General features: G+C 37.9%; 1 protein-coding gene across 1 annotated transcript; it reads left to right on the forward strand.

Annotated features, from left to right (window-relative positions):
- Positions 1–228: 228 nt before the first annotated feature.
- TMA16 (translation machinery associated 16 homolog) lies at positions 229–16,420 on the forward strand. Its single transcript, XM_071432004.1, has 7 exons — positions 229–555; positions 1,748–1,860; positions 8,811–8,848; positions 9,631–9,715; positions 10,178–10,326; positions 14,758–14,800; positions 16,178–16,420. The coding sequence occupies exons 1-7, from the start codon at positions 553–555 to the stop codon at positions 16,347–16,349; spliced, it is 603 nt and encodes a 200-aa protein (XP_071288105.1). The 5' UTR covers positions 229–552; the 3' UTR covers positions 16,350–16,420.
- The last annotated feature ends 329 nt before the right edge of the window (positions 16,421–16,749 follow it).

Raw genomic sequence — 16,749 nt, forward strand, 5'->3', positions numbered from 1 at the left:
TCAGCATCTGAAGAGCAAGAAGTACTAAGACCTAAAGATAGTGTCTCCTTTGAGCCTGGCATGCTGGAGCTGAACAGTCACAAGTGCTTTTCTACAGGCCCCTGGTGTAGGTGCTGATCTGCTTGGAGGTGCCACAGGAGCATTGCTGCCAGAGATGAGGCTTTTTTTCTGTTTTGGTGATGTCTGTGAGTTACACTCTCTGTTAACTTCAAGTTTTGATTTTGGACATTCCAGAGGTTGTTTCTTTCCCTTACCAAGGGAAAGCCTGGTTTCCTCACACAGGATGCTCACTTTGTTCCGTTTTCTTCAGCTCAGCAAGGCTCTTTCTTTGCATTGGCAAAGTTGTGGAATTCCAGTTCTGGAAATTTTCCATCATAAGGATCACCAGGTTCTTGCACTACTTCTACTTTTTCTTTTATCTCAACCTCACGGGCACCGCAGCCCCATTAATTTCAGCTACCAAGAGCCGCGGAACGGCCGCCGCGCCGGCCGCGCGCCCGCCCGGAACGCTGAGGCTGCTGCACCGCGGCGCCGGAAGGAGGCTCGCTCGCCATGGTGCGTGTGCCGGGCTGGGGATGGGAATAGGGTCGGGAACAGGGACAGGGATAGGAATAGGGGTTGGGGTAGGGGTACGGCTCCCGCAGCCTGCGCTTCTGGGGACGCGGTGTTCCTGGCCCCTTCATTCCCTCCGGAAGCGGCCCCGCCGCGTCCCTGGGGAGGCGAGCCCGCTGGTGTGCTGGCCCTGTGGGCCGGTACCGGCGGTGAGCCGACCCTGCACATAAAAACTGCTGCATTGGCTCCGGGGTGGGGTTCGCGACCTTCTGGGCCGGTACCGGCGGTGAGCCGACCCTGCACATGGAAACTGCTGCGTTTCCTCCCGCGGGGTTCGCGTCCTTCTGGGCCCCCCTGGCAGGCCGGGGGGAGGCGCGGTCCGCCTGTGGAGCAGGTGGGAGGTGCCGCCGCCTGAGAATTCCCGAGGTGTTCGAAGTAGCCGTGTCTTTAGCCATGTCTTTCACAACATCTTTTTTTTTTTCGCAGCCCTAAGCACTGATGTTATCGCAGAGAATTGGATGTACTATAGTCTGCGTTTACTCATGCCCATTTATTGTGACGTAGGAAAGCCCCCTTGCTTTAAGGTGTTTCTTTTGGGTGCAGTTAACTAGCACATTATTTTATAAAGCCATTCGGTTCTGTTCAAACATTTTCTTACCTGAAAGTAGCATAATTTAGAGCAGTATTACCATACTCTGGAAATTTGTGAGCTGTATTCCCTCTCTGTGCAGTATGAAGGGGTACAGAAGGGAAGCCTTTGGCTGCTCCCTGGTGTGAAGCATTCCAATGATCTCTGGGGAGGAACAAGAAAATCGCTTTTATTACATTGTACAAATTACACGAGGCTCTTGTCAGAAACCCAGATAAGAGCTCGAATGGGGACATTTTTCTGCAAAGGTACAGCTAATATTAGTTTCCTAGCTGCAGAGTTCTACAAAGGAAGTATTCTGACAGTAGTCACTAGGTACGATCTCTTACAGCATTTCCTGTACTCTAGTGGTTTTGTTACAGCATGTACTGGCTTCAAGTAATTTTGTTATTGAAGTGGGTGAAATTGATAACATGTTACTGAAAGTTAAGGGCTTTCTTAGATATCAGTGCATGACCTTTTCAGTCTTTACCATGGTGTATACTTCTTCCCCTTTGATGTTTTACTCAGCCTTGTTAGTGCATAGTATCTTTGATGTCTTTTCAGCCAAAGTTAAGAAGACCTCAAGGAGGGAAGCAAGAGAAAAAAGTTATCCATCCCTACAGCAGAAAAGCTGCACAGCTTGCAAGGGAAGTACACAAACAGGAAAAGAAAGAAAAGTAAGTTGACTGCAAAACCTCTGTACAGATCAAAGAATAACATCACAAATGATACTTTTTATTTGTGGTAGTGGACATGGACTGTTAGGCTGATATAACCACAAGAAAACAGAAAGGCCTGTGTAACTTGCCACTGCTGCTGGGCCATGTGAAGTGACAGGTTTACATGCATTGAATCAGGTTATACCAAGTATGTAGTTCTGCTGCTTTACTTTGAGTGCTGTCCTTACAAGTTAGATTTCTTGCCTTTGATAATCTGAATAGCATGATGCTGGTGATTTCACATGAAGGTGAGTCACCTAGTTTGGCTTTACTTCAAGTTCAGTAAGGATCCTGCTTAGGGTCTAGCTGCTTCTGCTAAAATGCTGAGTTAATAGAAAGGAAAACCCAGAAACCTTCCTGCAGAAGACAGACTTCTGAATAAAACTGTATAGTTAACTCCTCTTTGGTGGTTTTGTGCTGTTCCATGCTTTTAAGCTTTACCTCCCCCTCTCACAGAGAGAAAAGACAGCTGGTGAATGCTGGCCTTTAAATTACATTGTCTAAGCTTGCTTGTTGTTATGCATAAATATGTTTATTTAGGAAGTTACTAAAGCTAGCTTAAAGCATTTTCAGTTTAAGTATAATATAGCACTACATAAACTAGATAATGCTGTATAAATTGTAGTGTCTGGATGGACCTTGTGAGCTGAACCCAAATACTCATTTGTCTGAAGCTGTTAAATTGGAAACTCCTGGTCCAGAGACTGTGCAGTTTTATTGTTGGGATTGATGTACAACCTTATCCATAGCAGTTGCACCGTTCTTTCCCTAGAAGGGAGGCCTTTGCTGCCACAGTGGGGTCATGTAGCCTCCAGCAGGGCTGCTGCAAGAATTCACAAGCAGCATGTGTTGATTGGGCAGATTCTTAACGTGAGAGAGGTTTTCCCTGCTGTTTTGTATTTTTTTCTATGCTCTCTGACTATTGATAGTAATTTTTTATTGCAGATTATTTTCCTACTGCTAAATTGACCACTTTGTCCCTTAGCTCTCTCACCTTGTGTCATAAAAAACGCTCACAGTTCTTAGTCACAAAAGATGACTTCATCTTACTTGATTCTTAGTGCGTGCATTCGTGACTTCACCATACAGAAAAACATGCACAAGAAAACTTAGTGAGGGAGCAATACTTACTGGTTATTCATTGTGACATGGCACACTCAGTCTTTTAGTGACAGTCTGGTGTGGTTACGCTGATAGGGACAACAGTGTGATATTTCTTCTTAGAGTGCTACATTTTCTTCCTCCTTCCTCTTGCAACAGCAAAACGTTCAAAGGCCGTGCTGAAATTGAGATAGACAATATCCACTGCTTTCCCCTCATCCATTCAGGCTGTTGTTTCATCATAGAAGGCTATCAGGTTGGTCAAACATGACTTGCCTTTAGTAAATCCATGCTGACCACTCCTGATCACCTCCCTGTTGTGCATGTGGATAGAGATGGCCTCCAGAATGAGGTGCTCTGTCGCCTTTGCAGTGGTTTAGGTGGGGCTGACTGGCCAGTAGTTCCCTGGGTTCTCCTTCTTGCCATCTTGGAAGACCAGAGTGACATTTGTTTTCTTCCAGTCCTCAGGCTCCTCTCCTCATCTCCACAACCTTTCAAAGATAATCGTGAGTGGTTTAGCCATGGTGTCTGCCTGCTTCCTTGGCACTCATGGATGAATCCCTCAGGGCCCATGGCTTTGTGGATGTCAAGCTTTCCTGGGTGTTCTCTAGCCCAATCCTCCTTGGTCAAGGGAAAGTCTTCCCTTCTGACATTCCTTAGCCCTGGTCAGAGATTCCTGAGGGCTGCTCTTGGCAGTCAAGGTCCGTGCAAAGAAGGCGTTTGGTATTTCTGCCTCGTCTCTCCTCTGTTGCCAGGGTGCCCCTCAATTCAGTAAGAGCCCTACATTAGCTTTAGTTTTCCTTTGGTCACTGATGTGTTTGAAGAAGCCCTATCCTTGCTATTTCAATCTAGGCTGATTGTAAAAGATGTAACCTTTCATTTTGCATAGGAAAACCATTCCACCAAGAATAGTGTGTCAGTTTTGACCATCCATAGCATATTGTGATAGCAAAATGATCTTATATTTTGTATCTTTATATCTTATAAATAAGATTTCTACATCTTACACTTCTGGGGCCTGAACAGTTAACTAACATTCTGTATTTTGTAAATAGATCACTTTTGTTGTGGTTTCTACAAATCAGTTGCACTAAAAACATCCTCCAATTCTCTATGTTCTATTTTTGTATTGTCTTGGCTTGAAGAGCAATTTAATTTGAAAGACATGAAAATGATTTTTTTCCCCCTTAGTGTTTTTAAAAGACTTATTAAGGTTTCCAATTTCTTTTGAATCTCTATTTTTACTATCAGCTTGGTAAGTTCTCAGGATTTTTTTTAAATATTGGGAATTAAACACGTGTTGAACTTTTTTGTTGTAATTACTTAGCTTTCAGTTTCTGTAATATAATGGTGAGGCTTGGATTTTGCATAGCTCTGAAAAAGACAAAACAAATTTCTGATGCTGTGAATGGAGGAAAGCTTTCCACTCCTACACTCTAGGGAAAAAGAAATAGCTCACACCAGTTTTATTCTTCTGCATTGCTTCTGCAGGTCTATTAAATGTCTTTAAACAATTTTCCAAATTGCTTCTATTGAATGACAGCCCTGTTCTCTGGTGGAAGGTTAGTACATCATTTGGTGGTAAATAGAAGCTGCCTTGTAATCTCTACAGAATTTTCTTCCTTAGTCCAGTCTACAAATCTGGCATTTTTTTGACCATGCTTGTTATTGTGTAGAAGTTGTCTGAAGTATGAATAGGACACAAAACTAGAAATGGAGTTCTCAATGTGATCTCGCTAGGTCTGAGTAAAGAGGATAATTGCTCTGTACAGGCTAGTGCACTTCTGCAGAATGGAAAAACGGGATTAGAGTATTCAGTGAATGTAGGAAGTCCATAGAGGTAATCTGTACTATTTTCTTAAGCTGTGGATTTCTTTGCCAGAGGATGCTTTAATTGTGGCTAGCTAAATTTGTGCAGTTAAATCTTTTCGAACATATACATTTTATCTGTTAATTACTATTTAACACAAAGGTGTAGGGTGTAGGAAACCCTTGAGTGGTGTGTTACTGGAGGGTGAGAATATCTTTTATAGAAGTCAATGTTTTTGGGTTTGTGTGGTTTGTTTATTTTATTTTGCTTGTTTTGGTTTGGTTGGATTTTGTTGGCTTTTTTTCCCTTTGATGCTTGTCTGGAGACAGTTTAGGCTTCTATTTGCTTATTAACTTTCCTATAGGATGGAGGGAAGGAAATAACTACTGTGATTGTTCCTGTTTATTTTATAAAGAAAGGAAAATTGCATTAAGTTGTGAGATGCATATTGCAGTATCTTTTGCCCAAATGAGATAGTAAAAAAGGGTAGACATTATCCACAAGGAATTTGAAAATTTAAAATGCAGCATTGGGAAAAAATGAGGGAGAAATTCTCCATTAAGTTGCAGAAGTCTTTTGTGGGCTCCATTGTCCACTCTTCACTGCAAGCATTCATAAGGAAATATGACAGCAGTTATAAGCTTACTGTCCAGAAACTGTGACTGCACTACAAAAGACTAATCTTAACCATAATAAGAGGAGACAAACCAATTGCTTTTAGAAAATTGGCTACAATCTTAAATCATCTTGTTCACTTCAATTACACTTTTTTCTTGCCTGCGTCCATCTCCTCTGAATTCTCTTCAAGGTCTAATGAGCAGCGACAACTTCCAGTGTATTACTACCAGTTTATTCTCTCTTAATCTACATGTGAATTCTTATTCCTTTAGGCAGCTTGTTTGCTCTGTTAAATTATTACATGGATGTTTTTATGAGACAGCAATAGCTGCTTCACTGGCAGTAGTAGAACACTAACTTTTCTACACTTTAGGAAACCTAACCATAGTGGGAAATTAATGAAACTTCGGTAGTAGTCATGTACTAACAGCAGTCAGGTATTTCTGCAGTTGCAGGAAAACATATCTGGTTTTGGTAGCTAAAGCTAATGTAGCTGCACTTTTTTTTTTATTCCTGTTGTTTTCCCTCCTGAGTCAAAATGGACCCTTTCTATTGAGCATGCACGATCAATTTCTTAGTAGTCAGTGCATTTTCATTACAGATAAGCCAGTCTAATACTGACATGCTCTGAAATATGACATCTAAGGAGTTTTTACAGTGATGGGGCATGAAGTGACCCTTTGGGAGTAAGCAATCTTAAAATGTTTCCTGGTAGAACACTGTGTGTGCTTTTTCTGAGGTTTTCCCCTAACTTCCTAATCTCTCTTGATCCACTGTGCTTCTACTTGCATTGCTTGTGGCAGTGATGCTTTGTGACATACTCTTGCAGATTCCTTATGAGGACCTGATAGACTGTTAGCTTTTAAAATTATTTATTCTGAAAAGCCTATCTTTTTTTTCAGACCCATAGATGGCATTTGCACTTACGGATATTATCAGGGAAAAATACTGAGTTCATAATCTCATTTGGAAAATACTTATTCATTGTTAGTATTTAGAGAAGAACAGTTGAATAAAATATCTGAGATAAAGAGCTGCTAAAGGAACATGTAGAATGTAGTTTTAAAGTACTTAGTAAACATCAAGAAAACAACTAATCATTCTTATTAATAATCATTGCCTAAGCAGAGGATTTCTGGAAGGTGGGTGAAGAAGAAAATCATCAAGAAACAATTGCCTGCCACAAGACTGCATCCCTGACCTTACCTCTCCTTCCTGAGCAAAAGCTATTACTCATTGTGTGGAGGGAGAGGAGAGGAAGTTTCTTTGACTCACCTGATTTGATTAGCCTCCCTGCTAATGCTGTTGTCTTCTAGCAGCCACTGAGGTGAGGTTTTTATAAAAAGTACAATACGCCAACATCCGAGCCGATCATTCATTATTTCTCATACTGAAATTAGTTGTGTGCACCAGGAGACTGAAGGTTTTTGATTCAGAAGAAATGGTGGTTCTGTACTTCGCTGCTTTGATAAATGATTTAGTGGCCCTTAGCAGGTGCAGATGGCAGTTTCTAGTGTTTTAGAATGAAGATGTGTGAAATGATCCTGTTTAGGCAGCTTTCTTAGATGCTATTGTTATTTTCTCCATGGCAAAGCTCTGCAGACAGACTCATCTGGCAGCGTTGCCTTGCAGGGTTCCCAGCAGGGATTGATGGTGTGGAGTTCTACTAAGGGAAGTATGCGTCCTTTTCTTGGATGCTGTTAGCATCCAAAGCTCCCTGCTGTAAGTCCTCTGAGGATAAAAGCCTGCCCAGCTTTTATTGAAGGCTTCTTCTACACATGCTGGGGTATCCATAGAAGTAGAAATTTCTTTAATGTATTAGTGCGTTGTCATCTTACCGCAAGGGTTCCATACTGTCGTCTCCTTATCACAAAAGTTTCATACCTTCTTGGTGTCTCTCATGGGCTGCTCCTCAGAGCACTGACTCTTTCTTCTTCACAAAGCAGCCAACTGACTCCAGTTCCCTTCTCACCCAGCCACCCCACTCTTTTATAGCACTCTTCTTCTCATTGGTTACAGCTGTGGCCTGTTAATCTTTGATAATTGGCCCAGCTGCAACTCCTTAGGGGTGAGATTACTTCCTGCACTATCTTTATTTTCTTATATTCTATCCCACTACATTAGTGGAATTCTTAGCAGTTCATACATGCTGTGCATTTGCTTGTACATGGCTTTTAGGGAGTCTTCAAAGGATGAAATACTTCTTGAAAAACTAAATTGTTATTTAATAATGTAGGTTTGTGGACAAGTGGTGCAAGTATGTTTGTCTCTGGAAAAGTAAGGGTTTATCTTTTGATTCCAGTTTTTGTGATAGGTGACAGACTTCTGTGCTCTCAGTTACTTCAGTTAGCTCTAAAATGCTCATTAAATTTTACAGAGTAAAAGGAATTTAATAAAGGAGTACAATAGCTTTGAACTATGATGACTTTTAGCATTATTTATTATTTGTCAATTATAGCCTTTATGATTTACTTAATCCATTACCAATTTTTCTATTTAATAAGAAGAAGTCAATTTATCAGATGTCCTTGAATATATACACTGAATATTAATGGCTGGGATATATTTTCCAGTGAAAAATTTCATACTTACCCCAATAATGTCTTGTTTTCCTTTCTGGATACAACAGAACATTGCAAGATCCTTTGATGCAGATTGAATCTGACACCTTCAGGACAAAAGAGTACGAGGCTTAGGCGTTCCTGCTAGAGAACTTCTCTTTTTTGAGAACTCCTAATTAGGATGAAAATTAATCCCAAATAGAACTGTATACCCACACCTCATAGAGTACAGAAGGCTTTTGAGTAACCTGCCAGAGATTCAAGTGGACTTAAAAGTACTGTGAGACAGAGCTGGGGAATTCTTTAATGAAGTTGTTAATTTTGGTTTCTTAACATATTAATTTACTGTTCACTAAGCACAAACTTTAATTATGACAAGCTTTAAGGTAACAGAATGGTATTTTTTCACATTGCATGCTTGATTTGCAAGAATGCAGTGCAGTGAAATCTGCCAACTCATTAAACATACCACAAGAATATCAGAAATACTTAAGGAAATTGTGACAATGCAGCTCTTTGGTGTAATTCCTTTTGTTGTGTTTTAAAAAAAATAGTGCATCTTTTTTTCTTCCAAGAAACTTTTTAGCTTAATAGGTAAACTGGACAAATTTCAGCTAGTAATTTTACCAGAAATTAGATCTTTTGGATGAAACAGAAAAAATTTTACATTATTTGGAAGTTGTCAAATATTTCTATTTGAAATTATACCTTGACTTTCATTGTGACTGAAAAAAACCCCAACTTTTTGAGAATAAAATGAAGGTCATTGTTTATATGGTACTCATTCCTGGCTAACACATCTGGTTTTTCTCTGCTAGGTTGAAGACTGACAAAGCTTTGCGTTTAAGTATTATCGGTAAGCAGAAACTTCTATTACTGAGTACAGTATTCAGTTTCTTAGTACAGATTCTAAGTTTTATCAACTTTTTAGACATCCAGTTAGAGCTTCTTTTTCTATAATCTGATTCTGCAATCATCAATTAGACTTGGTTGAATACTGAAATACCTGACATGTCCACTTAATATATACAAGATTGAATTTGGGGCTGAGTCAATGTACACAACAGCAGGGCAATATAGACCAAAGGAGTGTTTTGTACATCTGTACACAAATTTATTGTTTTTGGTCTCCAAGCTTTTTACAATTGCTTGTAGAAGAAGATGATATATGTAGCTTAAAAGACACATTGTATTAGCAAATAAATTCAAAACTTGGAGACACATCCTGAAATATTTTTCTCTTCCATATGATTGATCCTGCAGCTTTTCAGTTTAATCTGTTTAAAAACAGATGTGACAACCAGAACTCTTAGCCACTGTGTTGGTTTTTTCCCCCTTTCTAAGTTTCCTTCCTAAGTAATTGATATAGAGATATTTTAGTTAATTTCCAGTAAAACAAAGTCTAACTTTTTTTTTTTTTTTCATGTAAGGGAGGTATAAAATAATTCTGAAATGATGTGGAAATGTTTCTATTACAGCTGCCTTCATACTTGGTCCCCACAGTATCAGAGTCTCTGATACCATTCAAAATCTTGAAAAATGGCGGGGGTGGGGGGGCTTTAAAAACTTTGAGAAACTTTAATATGTGTTGATGCTACAGTGGTGGTGTAACCATTAATATTCAGTTTATTCTTGTAGGAGAAAAACTGCAATGGTTTCAAAGTCACCTTGATCCCAGTAAAATCGAGTACACAAAGAAGGAAGCTGGTGAACTAATTGAAAAGTAAGACTGGTGTTAAAAACAAGATTAAAAACCTTGACTTGTCTTTAAAAGTAATGTGATGATGACTCAGAGGAGGACTTTTATATATTGCTAATTACAATATAAAGTAGTTGATTTTGTTGCCAGTGACAAATATTGAGAGATGTATATAGTCATACAAGAATTATTCAAATAAGTTGTTTTGTAGTTTCTTTTTTTTTAATTATTTAAGTATATCCCTAGTTTTGTAGTGCGTAGAGGACTTGAAATGATTTGGACAGTAGTAATCACATGCATTTACTTGTTGGGTTATTTTGTGACACCTGAACATGCAGATTTCATACTACTTACTCCTTGAGGCTCCAATAAATAAAATAAATTAGAAAATAAATACAATTAGTAAAATAATTTATCAGAGTAATTATGTTTTGCAATTTTTTTTGTATGACTGCATCTAGCTTTTATGGATTTTATTTCTTTCAGTTATATGTGTCGATTCAATGCTGAATTGGAGCAGATTGAATTACAAAACAGTATTAAAGGCAGACAAGGAAGACAGCATGGTTCACGGGAAACTGTCATCAAGCAGACAATAGAACGTGAAAGACAACTCTATGAGGGCTATGGAATAGGTATGTAAAAGTATCAGAAAGAATTCAGTCCTCACACCTGCTCACAAGGCCAGAATCTAAGCAAACTTTCTAGGCATTGTCTTTATTTTTCTCTTTAAAGAAATTCCTAAGTGCTAGGTGCTTGTGCCTTACAGAGTTATTTGGGAGGAGGGCCACGGTAAAGAAAAGGAGAAAAAAAGATGGTGGAGATCTGACTCATATATTCTACTTTTGCCTTTCTTTCTGCATATTTGTTGGTACTGTCTTTTCAGTCCAGGCATATATAACCTATTTTTCAAACTAAAGTGAGCTTTTAATGCACCTCCCTTGAATTCTGTACAGCAGCTGGTTTGACCTTCATTTGATGGCTGGAACTAGGCTGAAGTGAAGCAGCAATAGTTTGGTGAAATAAGAAAGAAAAAGGGATCATGAAAGTGCAAGAAGAGTTGTTTGGGGATAGTCAAGATAAGCAGTGTTTGTATTTTGCTTTAACGAATAATGTACAGGTTGAGGCTGAGTGGTAAACTTGGCTTTAATGCTAAATTATTATCCAGACATAATTGATCCTTCTAATAGTAAAATATGTTGTGGAAAACATGAAAAATCTACATTATTCTGTAGTTAGGATTCAAAGCACAGCAAGGTTTGGGTTGTGTGTCATATTCCCTGGTCAGCTGTCCCAGCTGTGTTCCCTCCCAGCTCCTTGTGCACCCTCAGCCTCCTCACTGGTGGGCTGGGCTGAGGAGCAGAAAGAGTCTTACCTGTGCAAGCCCAGCTCAGGAATAATGAAAACATCCTGTTTTCATCAACACCATTTCCAGCTAATCTAAAATGCAGCCCTGTGCTAACTACTGTGAAGAAAATTAACTGGCCAAAATCAGCACACCCATGTGTGCGATATGTGATATGTATTGTACAAATCAAGAAAATTAATGACTTTAAAATTTTGCCAGTGCAGAGGCAGAGGAATTTAAGAATATCTGTATGACCACATGCATCATCTTTGATGTCTTAGAAGGAGAGGAAAAAAGTAATAGGAAAATAGATTCTGTGATTGTCATCAAACAGCTTAATTGTAGAATGTGTTCTTTTTGTTTTTTTGCTTTTAAATTTTAGTTCTTTTTGTCCTTAGTGCTTAGTGGAAAGCTGACAGAAAAAGGCAGCAAGGCTAGAGAAAAAGATGTCAAATACACAAGCACAACATAAAAATCATGAATAAGCTAGAAATATTGTAGGCAAAATTTGAGGTTATTATAGAATTAGTAAGTAAAGCATTCACAGAGCACAGTGCAACTTCACATATTAAATACACTTTAAAATCATTCATTATTTGTTATCACAGCTGTTGCAGGTTTTGCTCTCTGTCTAGGACAGTGTTCATTCAGAGAAAATAGTTGCTGCTAAGTACTATAGCAACTAAATACTGTAATTAGAGATTGGGCATAAATGGAAATCAGCTGGAAACAGTGCTTTTATGCCTCTAGCTCATTATTAATCCTAGAAGCTTTAGTGAGTGGAGCTATTATAACTGACTTAGATTTGTTGGGTTTTTTCCCCCCCCCGTTCTTGAACTCAGTTATTTCTTGTATGCATGTGCATTTGCTATGAAGAGACTGCATAGTATGTATTCTTTTCATTTAGGGAAGTCTACTAAACTTTGATGCAGTCTGTTTATATCATAGAATCAATTAAGTTGGAAAAGACTTCCAAGATCATTAAATCCAACCTTTGACCAAACACTACCATGTCAACTAGACCATAGCACTAAGTGCCACATCTAGTCATTTCTTGAACACTTCCCAGGCTGCTGATTCCTCCATCACTTCCTTGGGCAGCTCATTCCAATGCTTAACCATCCTTTAAGTGAAAAAACATCTGTCCTAACATCCAACATGAACCTTCCCTGGGTGTAGCCTGAGGGCATTTCCTCTTGTCCTGTCAAGGATATATGTAAATGAAAAACTAACCCTTTACAAAATGTAAGAATTTGTTTACAAAAGTGGTAGACATCCTGAAATATAGTAAATTGTAGTCTTTTTTTAAACAAACAGTAGCTATACAGGGAACAGTATCAGTGATGTTGTTGAGGTTTAGCAGCTCCTTGTCACTTACTCCTTAAATACATCTACAGTAGTTTTACTGCAGTTTTCTTCCTCTTCTTTTCATTTTTGTGTATTTGGGTTTTCTGTTTAATCTGGTATTACATGTTTATAGCAAAGCTATTGAAAGGCAATGCTAGATACTTATTTATTTATTTGTAACCCAGAGTTAGTATGCTTTCAGTGGAAAAGCATCATAATTATTTCATTCGAACACCATCCATTTTTGATAATTTGCTTCTAATTACCTTACATGTTCTCTCATGCATAATACTTATCTTGCGGGAAAGTGGCTTTTAAAACTAAATACACTAGTTTTATTAATTAGTTCTGCAGGCTTCACATTACAGGGAAATCAATTTAATTCAGATGAAGGCTGTATCATTTCCATTTATCTGCTAATGTAACTTCTGTACTATTCGTTAGCTGCTGTTTTCCCTAGTGATCATTATTGTATAACTGAACAATTTTTTGCCTAAAGAGCATCTACAGTTTCCTTCTTTTTAACAGGCTGTTTGTTCATCCTCACAAAAGAGAAAAGTAAAACTGTCTGAAAGGGTCAGAAACATTAGAAAATGTTTGCTTACCATCTTTCTGCTGTTTTGCTAAATCCATAAATTGTTGAATACTTTGTCTTAGAAATGCCAGACAATAATCTACTCCCCAAAATACTGTCTTCATTTCTTTCCTACTAATTCTTGTTCTGTATTTCTCTCTTACATTTTTTTCTGTCTTTAGTTCAGAAAAACATGCTCCTATGACTTAACATCTTAAAGCAAATGAAGAAGTTCACAAGCAGCAGCAAAACCCATGACATTGGTGCATGCTAAGGAGATGCAGCTGAGTTAGACAAGTGTTACTAATCCAGCATAATTTAGAAAATCAGTTACTGTGCAGTATATAAATTACTTCTACACGCAGCTCTATTCTTAATCTTGCAACTCAGTAGTTTTTATTGTGTAACATATTGTAAACACACATGTAACTGTAGCTTAAAAATTTTGCCACTGCCAAAGCAACAAAGATGAATTCAGTGCCAAATCTTGGTTTGTCACAGAATTTCCTCTGAGTGCCTGCTTTCTCATGATGTTGGTGAGCCCTGAATGATAGGCTACATAAGACTGTTAGAATATTCTCTTTGGAAAAGGTCTGCATAACTTAAACCTATTATACATTTTCCAAAAAAAAAGGAAAACAAATGAAAGGACTTAATTTGGAAGTCTTGTCACGTAGTCCTGGTTTGTCTGACAAGAACACTGAACTGTATGTTGAATCAGTGCTTTTATCAAAGGAAAAAATACAAATCTCAGCATGGTGCCACTTCTGCCAAACTCACTGTTTACATCACTACATGCACTACTAGGGGAAAATGGACTAGCACTGATTGCCCCTTGTAAAATACCTGGGAGAAGGGAAGAACTTCTTTCCCTTGTGGGAGCTGGGATGTTCCAGCATTTGCCACTGTGCTGCCATGACTGCAGTTCAAAAAAGCACTAGGTAAATGTTTCTTTGTGTTTGCTTGCTCAGCTGTGAGCAGTATCACCTCATCTGTTTACTGAGGAACAGTCTGCAGAAATCACTGTAATTGTTATCAAAACATTTCACATATATTATTGTTCTTCAGTTGGTAACTTCATGACTAAGTATGAAAGGAAGGAGTAGTTTTCTGCATAGTAAGGACTGTCTGGCCACAAAGATAAACGGCACAGGTATCATCATCCCATGTTTTGTAGTAGCAAAATCATCCATAGTCCTGCATTGATAGCATGATTTTATTTATTACACTAAAACTTGAGGAAATTGATTGATGAACAAAAGTAAAACTATTTGCTCAAGGACAATACTGTCTTATACTGTGGGAAGATGTCAAGGCTCCTAAGGTATAAATCTCCATAAATTAGTGGTGATGTTAAACACAGGCTGCTTGTAACACTCCAGGACTGACCAAGAAAAGAAGGACAGAGAAGGGAGGCAAAAGAGCTTTGGCATCCTATGTAAAAATCTGCCTAAATTTATAAATCACACTTTAGTAGGAAGATTTTAGCTACTCTGGAAGGAAGAAAGCAAAATGGTCTGTTCCACAGGTCTCAATACAAAATATTTGCCTTCCTTTTTACTAGCAAAGGTAATACAGATATGTATTATTGCTTTAGTTATTTGTATTATTATTTTTATTTATTTTATTATTTGTATATATGTATGGCAGGTTTCTTTTAGAACAGTTTGGTTGCAATGGAAGGGAGGTATGTAGCCATTTTGGTTAGAGGCCATTTAGCTCACATTTCTCCTTTTGAAATGAGATTCACTTGAATAATGTAACACATCTAACAGAATTTAATTTCTTTCCTATTAGAAATCCCAGACATTATGAACAGAAAGCATCTTAAATTTTTCAGGTAGGTTTTTTATTATTACTAATAATCTGTTTATGCAAAATAGTGTTTCTGAAGTTCACCTGTTGTAAGTCTTTTTTCATAAAAAAAGGAACTTAGGCAAAACTGCCAAGGAATTTGTCATTTGAAAGAGCAGAGTAGGTATGGTACTGCTATTTTGGCATTTCTTAGTTGTTACAAGCTGACCACCTATGCCAGTTATTAATTAGAACATTGGAAGATTTAGATTCAACAGTTAGAATGCCATTTCTGTAACTTAAGTAACTTTTTTTCTCAATATTATTAGATAATATTTGACCAAAAATTCTGACTTTAGCTGTTCACAGTAGTGTTGGTATGTGTGTATATACTAGTTAAAAATCTTAAATGAATTTACAACTTGCATCCAGTTAAAAGATCTGGGAGCTGTGAAACTTGCTGCTGGCTCATCTGGGCCAGCATGTTGGTATGTCCTGATAGTAGATGGAGTGAGCATTTTTGCTGACAGCTCTATCAAGTGAAATACTTTAAAGGAAGAAAAAAAAAACAACTTAGGAATGCTTATGTTGCAAGGAATCACTGACTCGCAGAGATGTTATGTAGCCAGAAGTCATATTTACAGGATGTTGGAATAAAGCCAGAAGTTCCAAAGAGAAAGTGCTGTATTTATAAATATGCAATTGACTTCTTAAACAGGGACATCAGATAGAAGTATTGTTGTATTGCCTTAGTAAAGGAAAAATGTATCTTATAATTGGCAAATACTGTCTCTGCCCTTGAGAAAAATTATCCATGAAGTGCACTTACTATAATCAAGAAAGCATTCTATTAAGTGAGTACTGGGTTTGACTTATATTTAAAACAACCTGTTCTCCTTCATGCAGCCTTTTGCAATAATACATTCACCATATGATTTAATGTTACTAACCTTTTGTGTTCTCTTGAAGTCAGTCATACAACAAGTTAACATTTACCATAAATCACCAGGGACTTATGTACATGTGATGTCACATATGCAAATCAAGCCTCCAGATGAAGAAACTCTTCTGACCTGTTTTTCTGTTGCTTACCAGACTGCAAATTGAATGAGACAAACCTAAAAGCAGGTGGCCAAAAGTGACTGAGGGTAGAGTTAATCTTTGGGAATAAAGTGAATCATATATTTTTGTTTCAGAATATCACATCTGAAAGTACTTATTTCTTCATAGAGAAATTACACCTTCTGTAGTGTACAAAATCAGGTGAAATCTTTGTTGCTCATTCATACCACAGTGGGACAGAAGATAACTTAGAAAAGCAGCCTCACTTGAGTTAGCATCTTCTGAGGAAATGTGAATTAACTCTGCCATTCCTTCCTTTCTGTTGGCAACTGGTTTTCATTACCTGTTTTTTCTCTTTAAGAGAATGGGATGGTGATCTGAGGAAACTGCCAAACATCAAAATGAAAAAGCTTTCTGCTAGGGATGCTGCCTGCAGTCACCCCGAGGTGACAGATGCAGAAACAAAAGAAGACTTGAATGAAGAAGAAGAGGTGGGCCCTGATGAGCACCAGCTGATCCCAGAGCTGAAATAGTGAAGGGAATTATAAGAAATCTATTTTAATTTTCACTGCAAACAAAAATAAAATTTAACTATATTTCTAAAGGCTTTGTTAGTTACTTTTTTTTTAATCTGTTTACCTACAGTGAAGAGTATACAATGTTACTGGGTAAAGCTTTATATTACTGGATAAAATTTTTTGACTATAAATAAATACTTATAACCTTAATCATGTAAGTTTATGTTTTGAAATCCCCCAACTAGCCAAGTACCTTTTCTGTCTAGGTTCAGACTGGAATATTTTATGGTCAGAATCCTTACCTTTTTGTGGTAATTGCAATAATCTCTTAAACATGAGGAACTCTTCTCTTTGTACCTTTTCTTTGAGAATCTCTGTCAGGATCATAGAGATCTGGAAATGCTTCAATAAGATA

The sequence above is a fragment of the Agelaius tricolor genome, unplaced genomic scaffold, assembly GCF_023055355.1.
Source record: "Agelaius tricolor isolate 1412-34295 unplaced genomic scaffold, bAgeTri1.0.p SCAF_8, whole genome shotgun sequence".
Lineage (NCBI taxonomy): Eukaryota > Metazoa > Chordata > Aves > Passeriformes > Icteridae > Agelaius > Agelaius tricolor.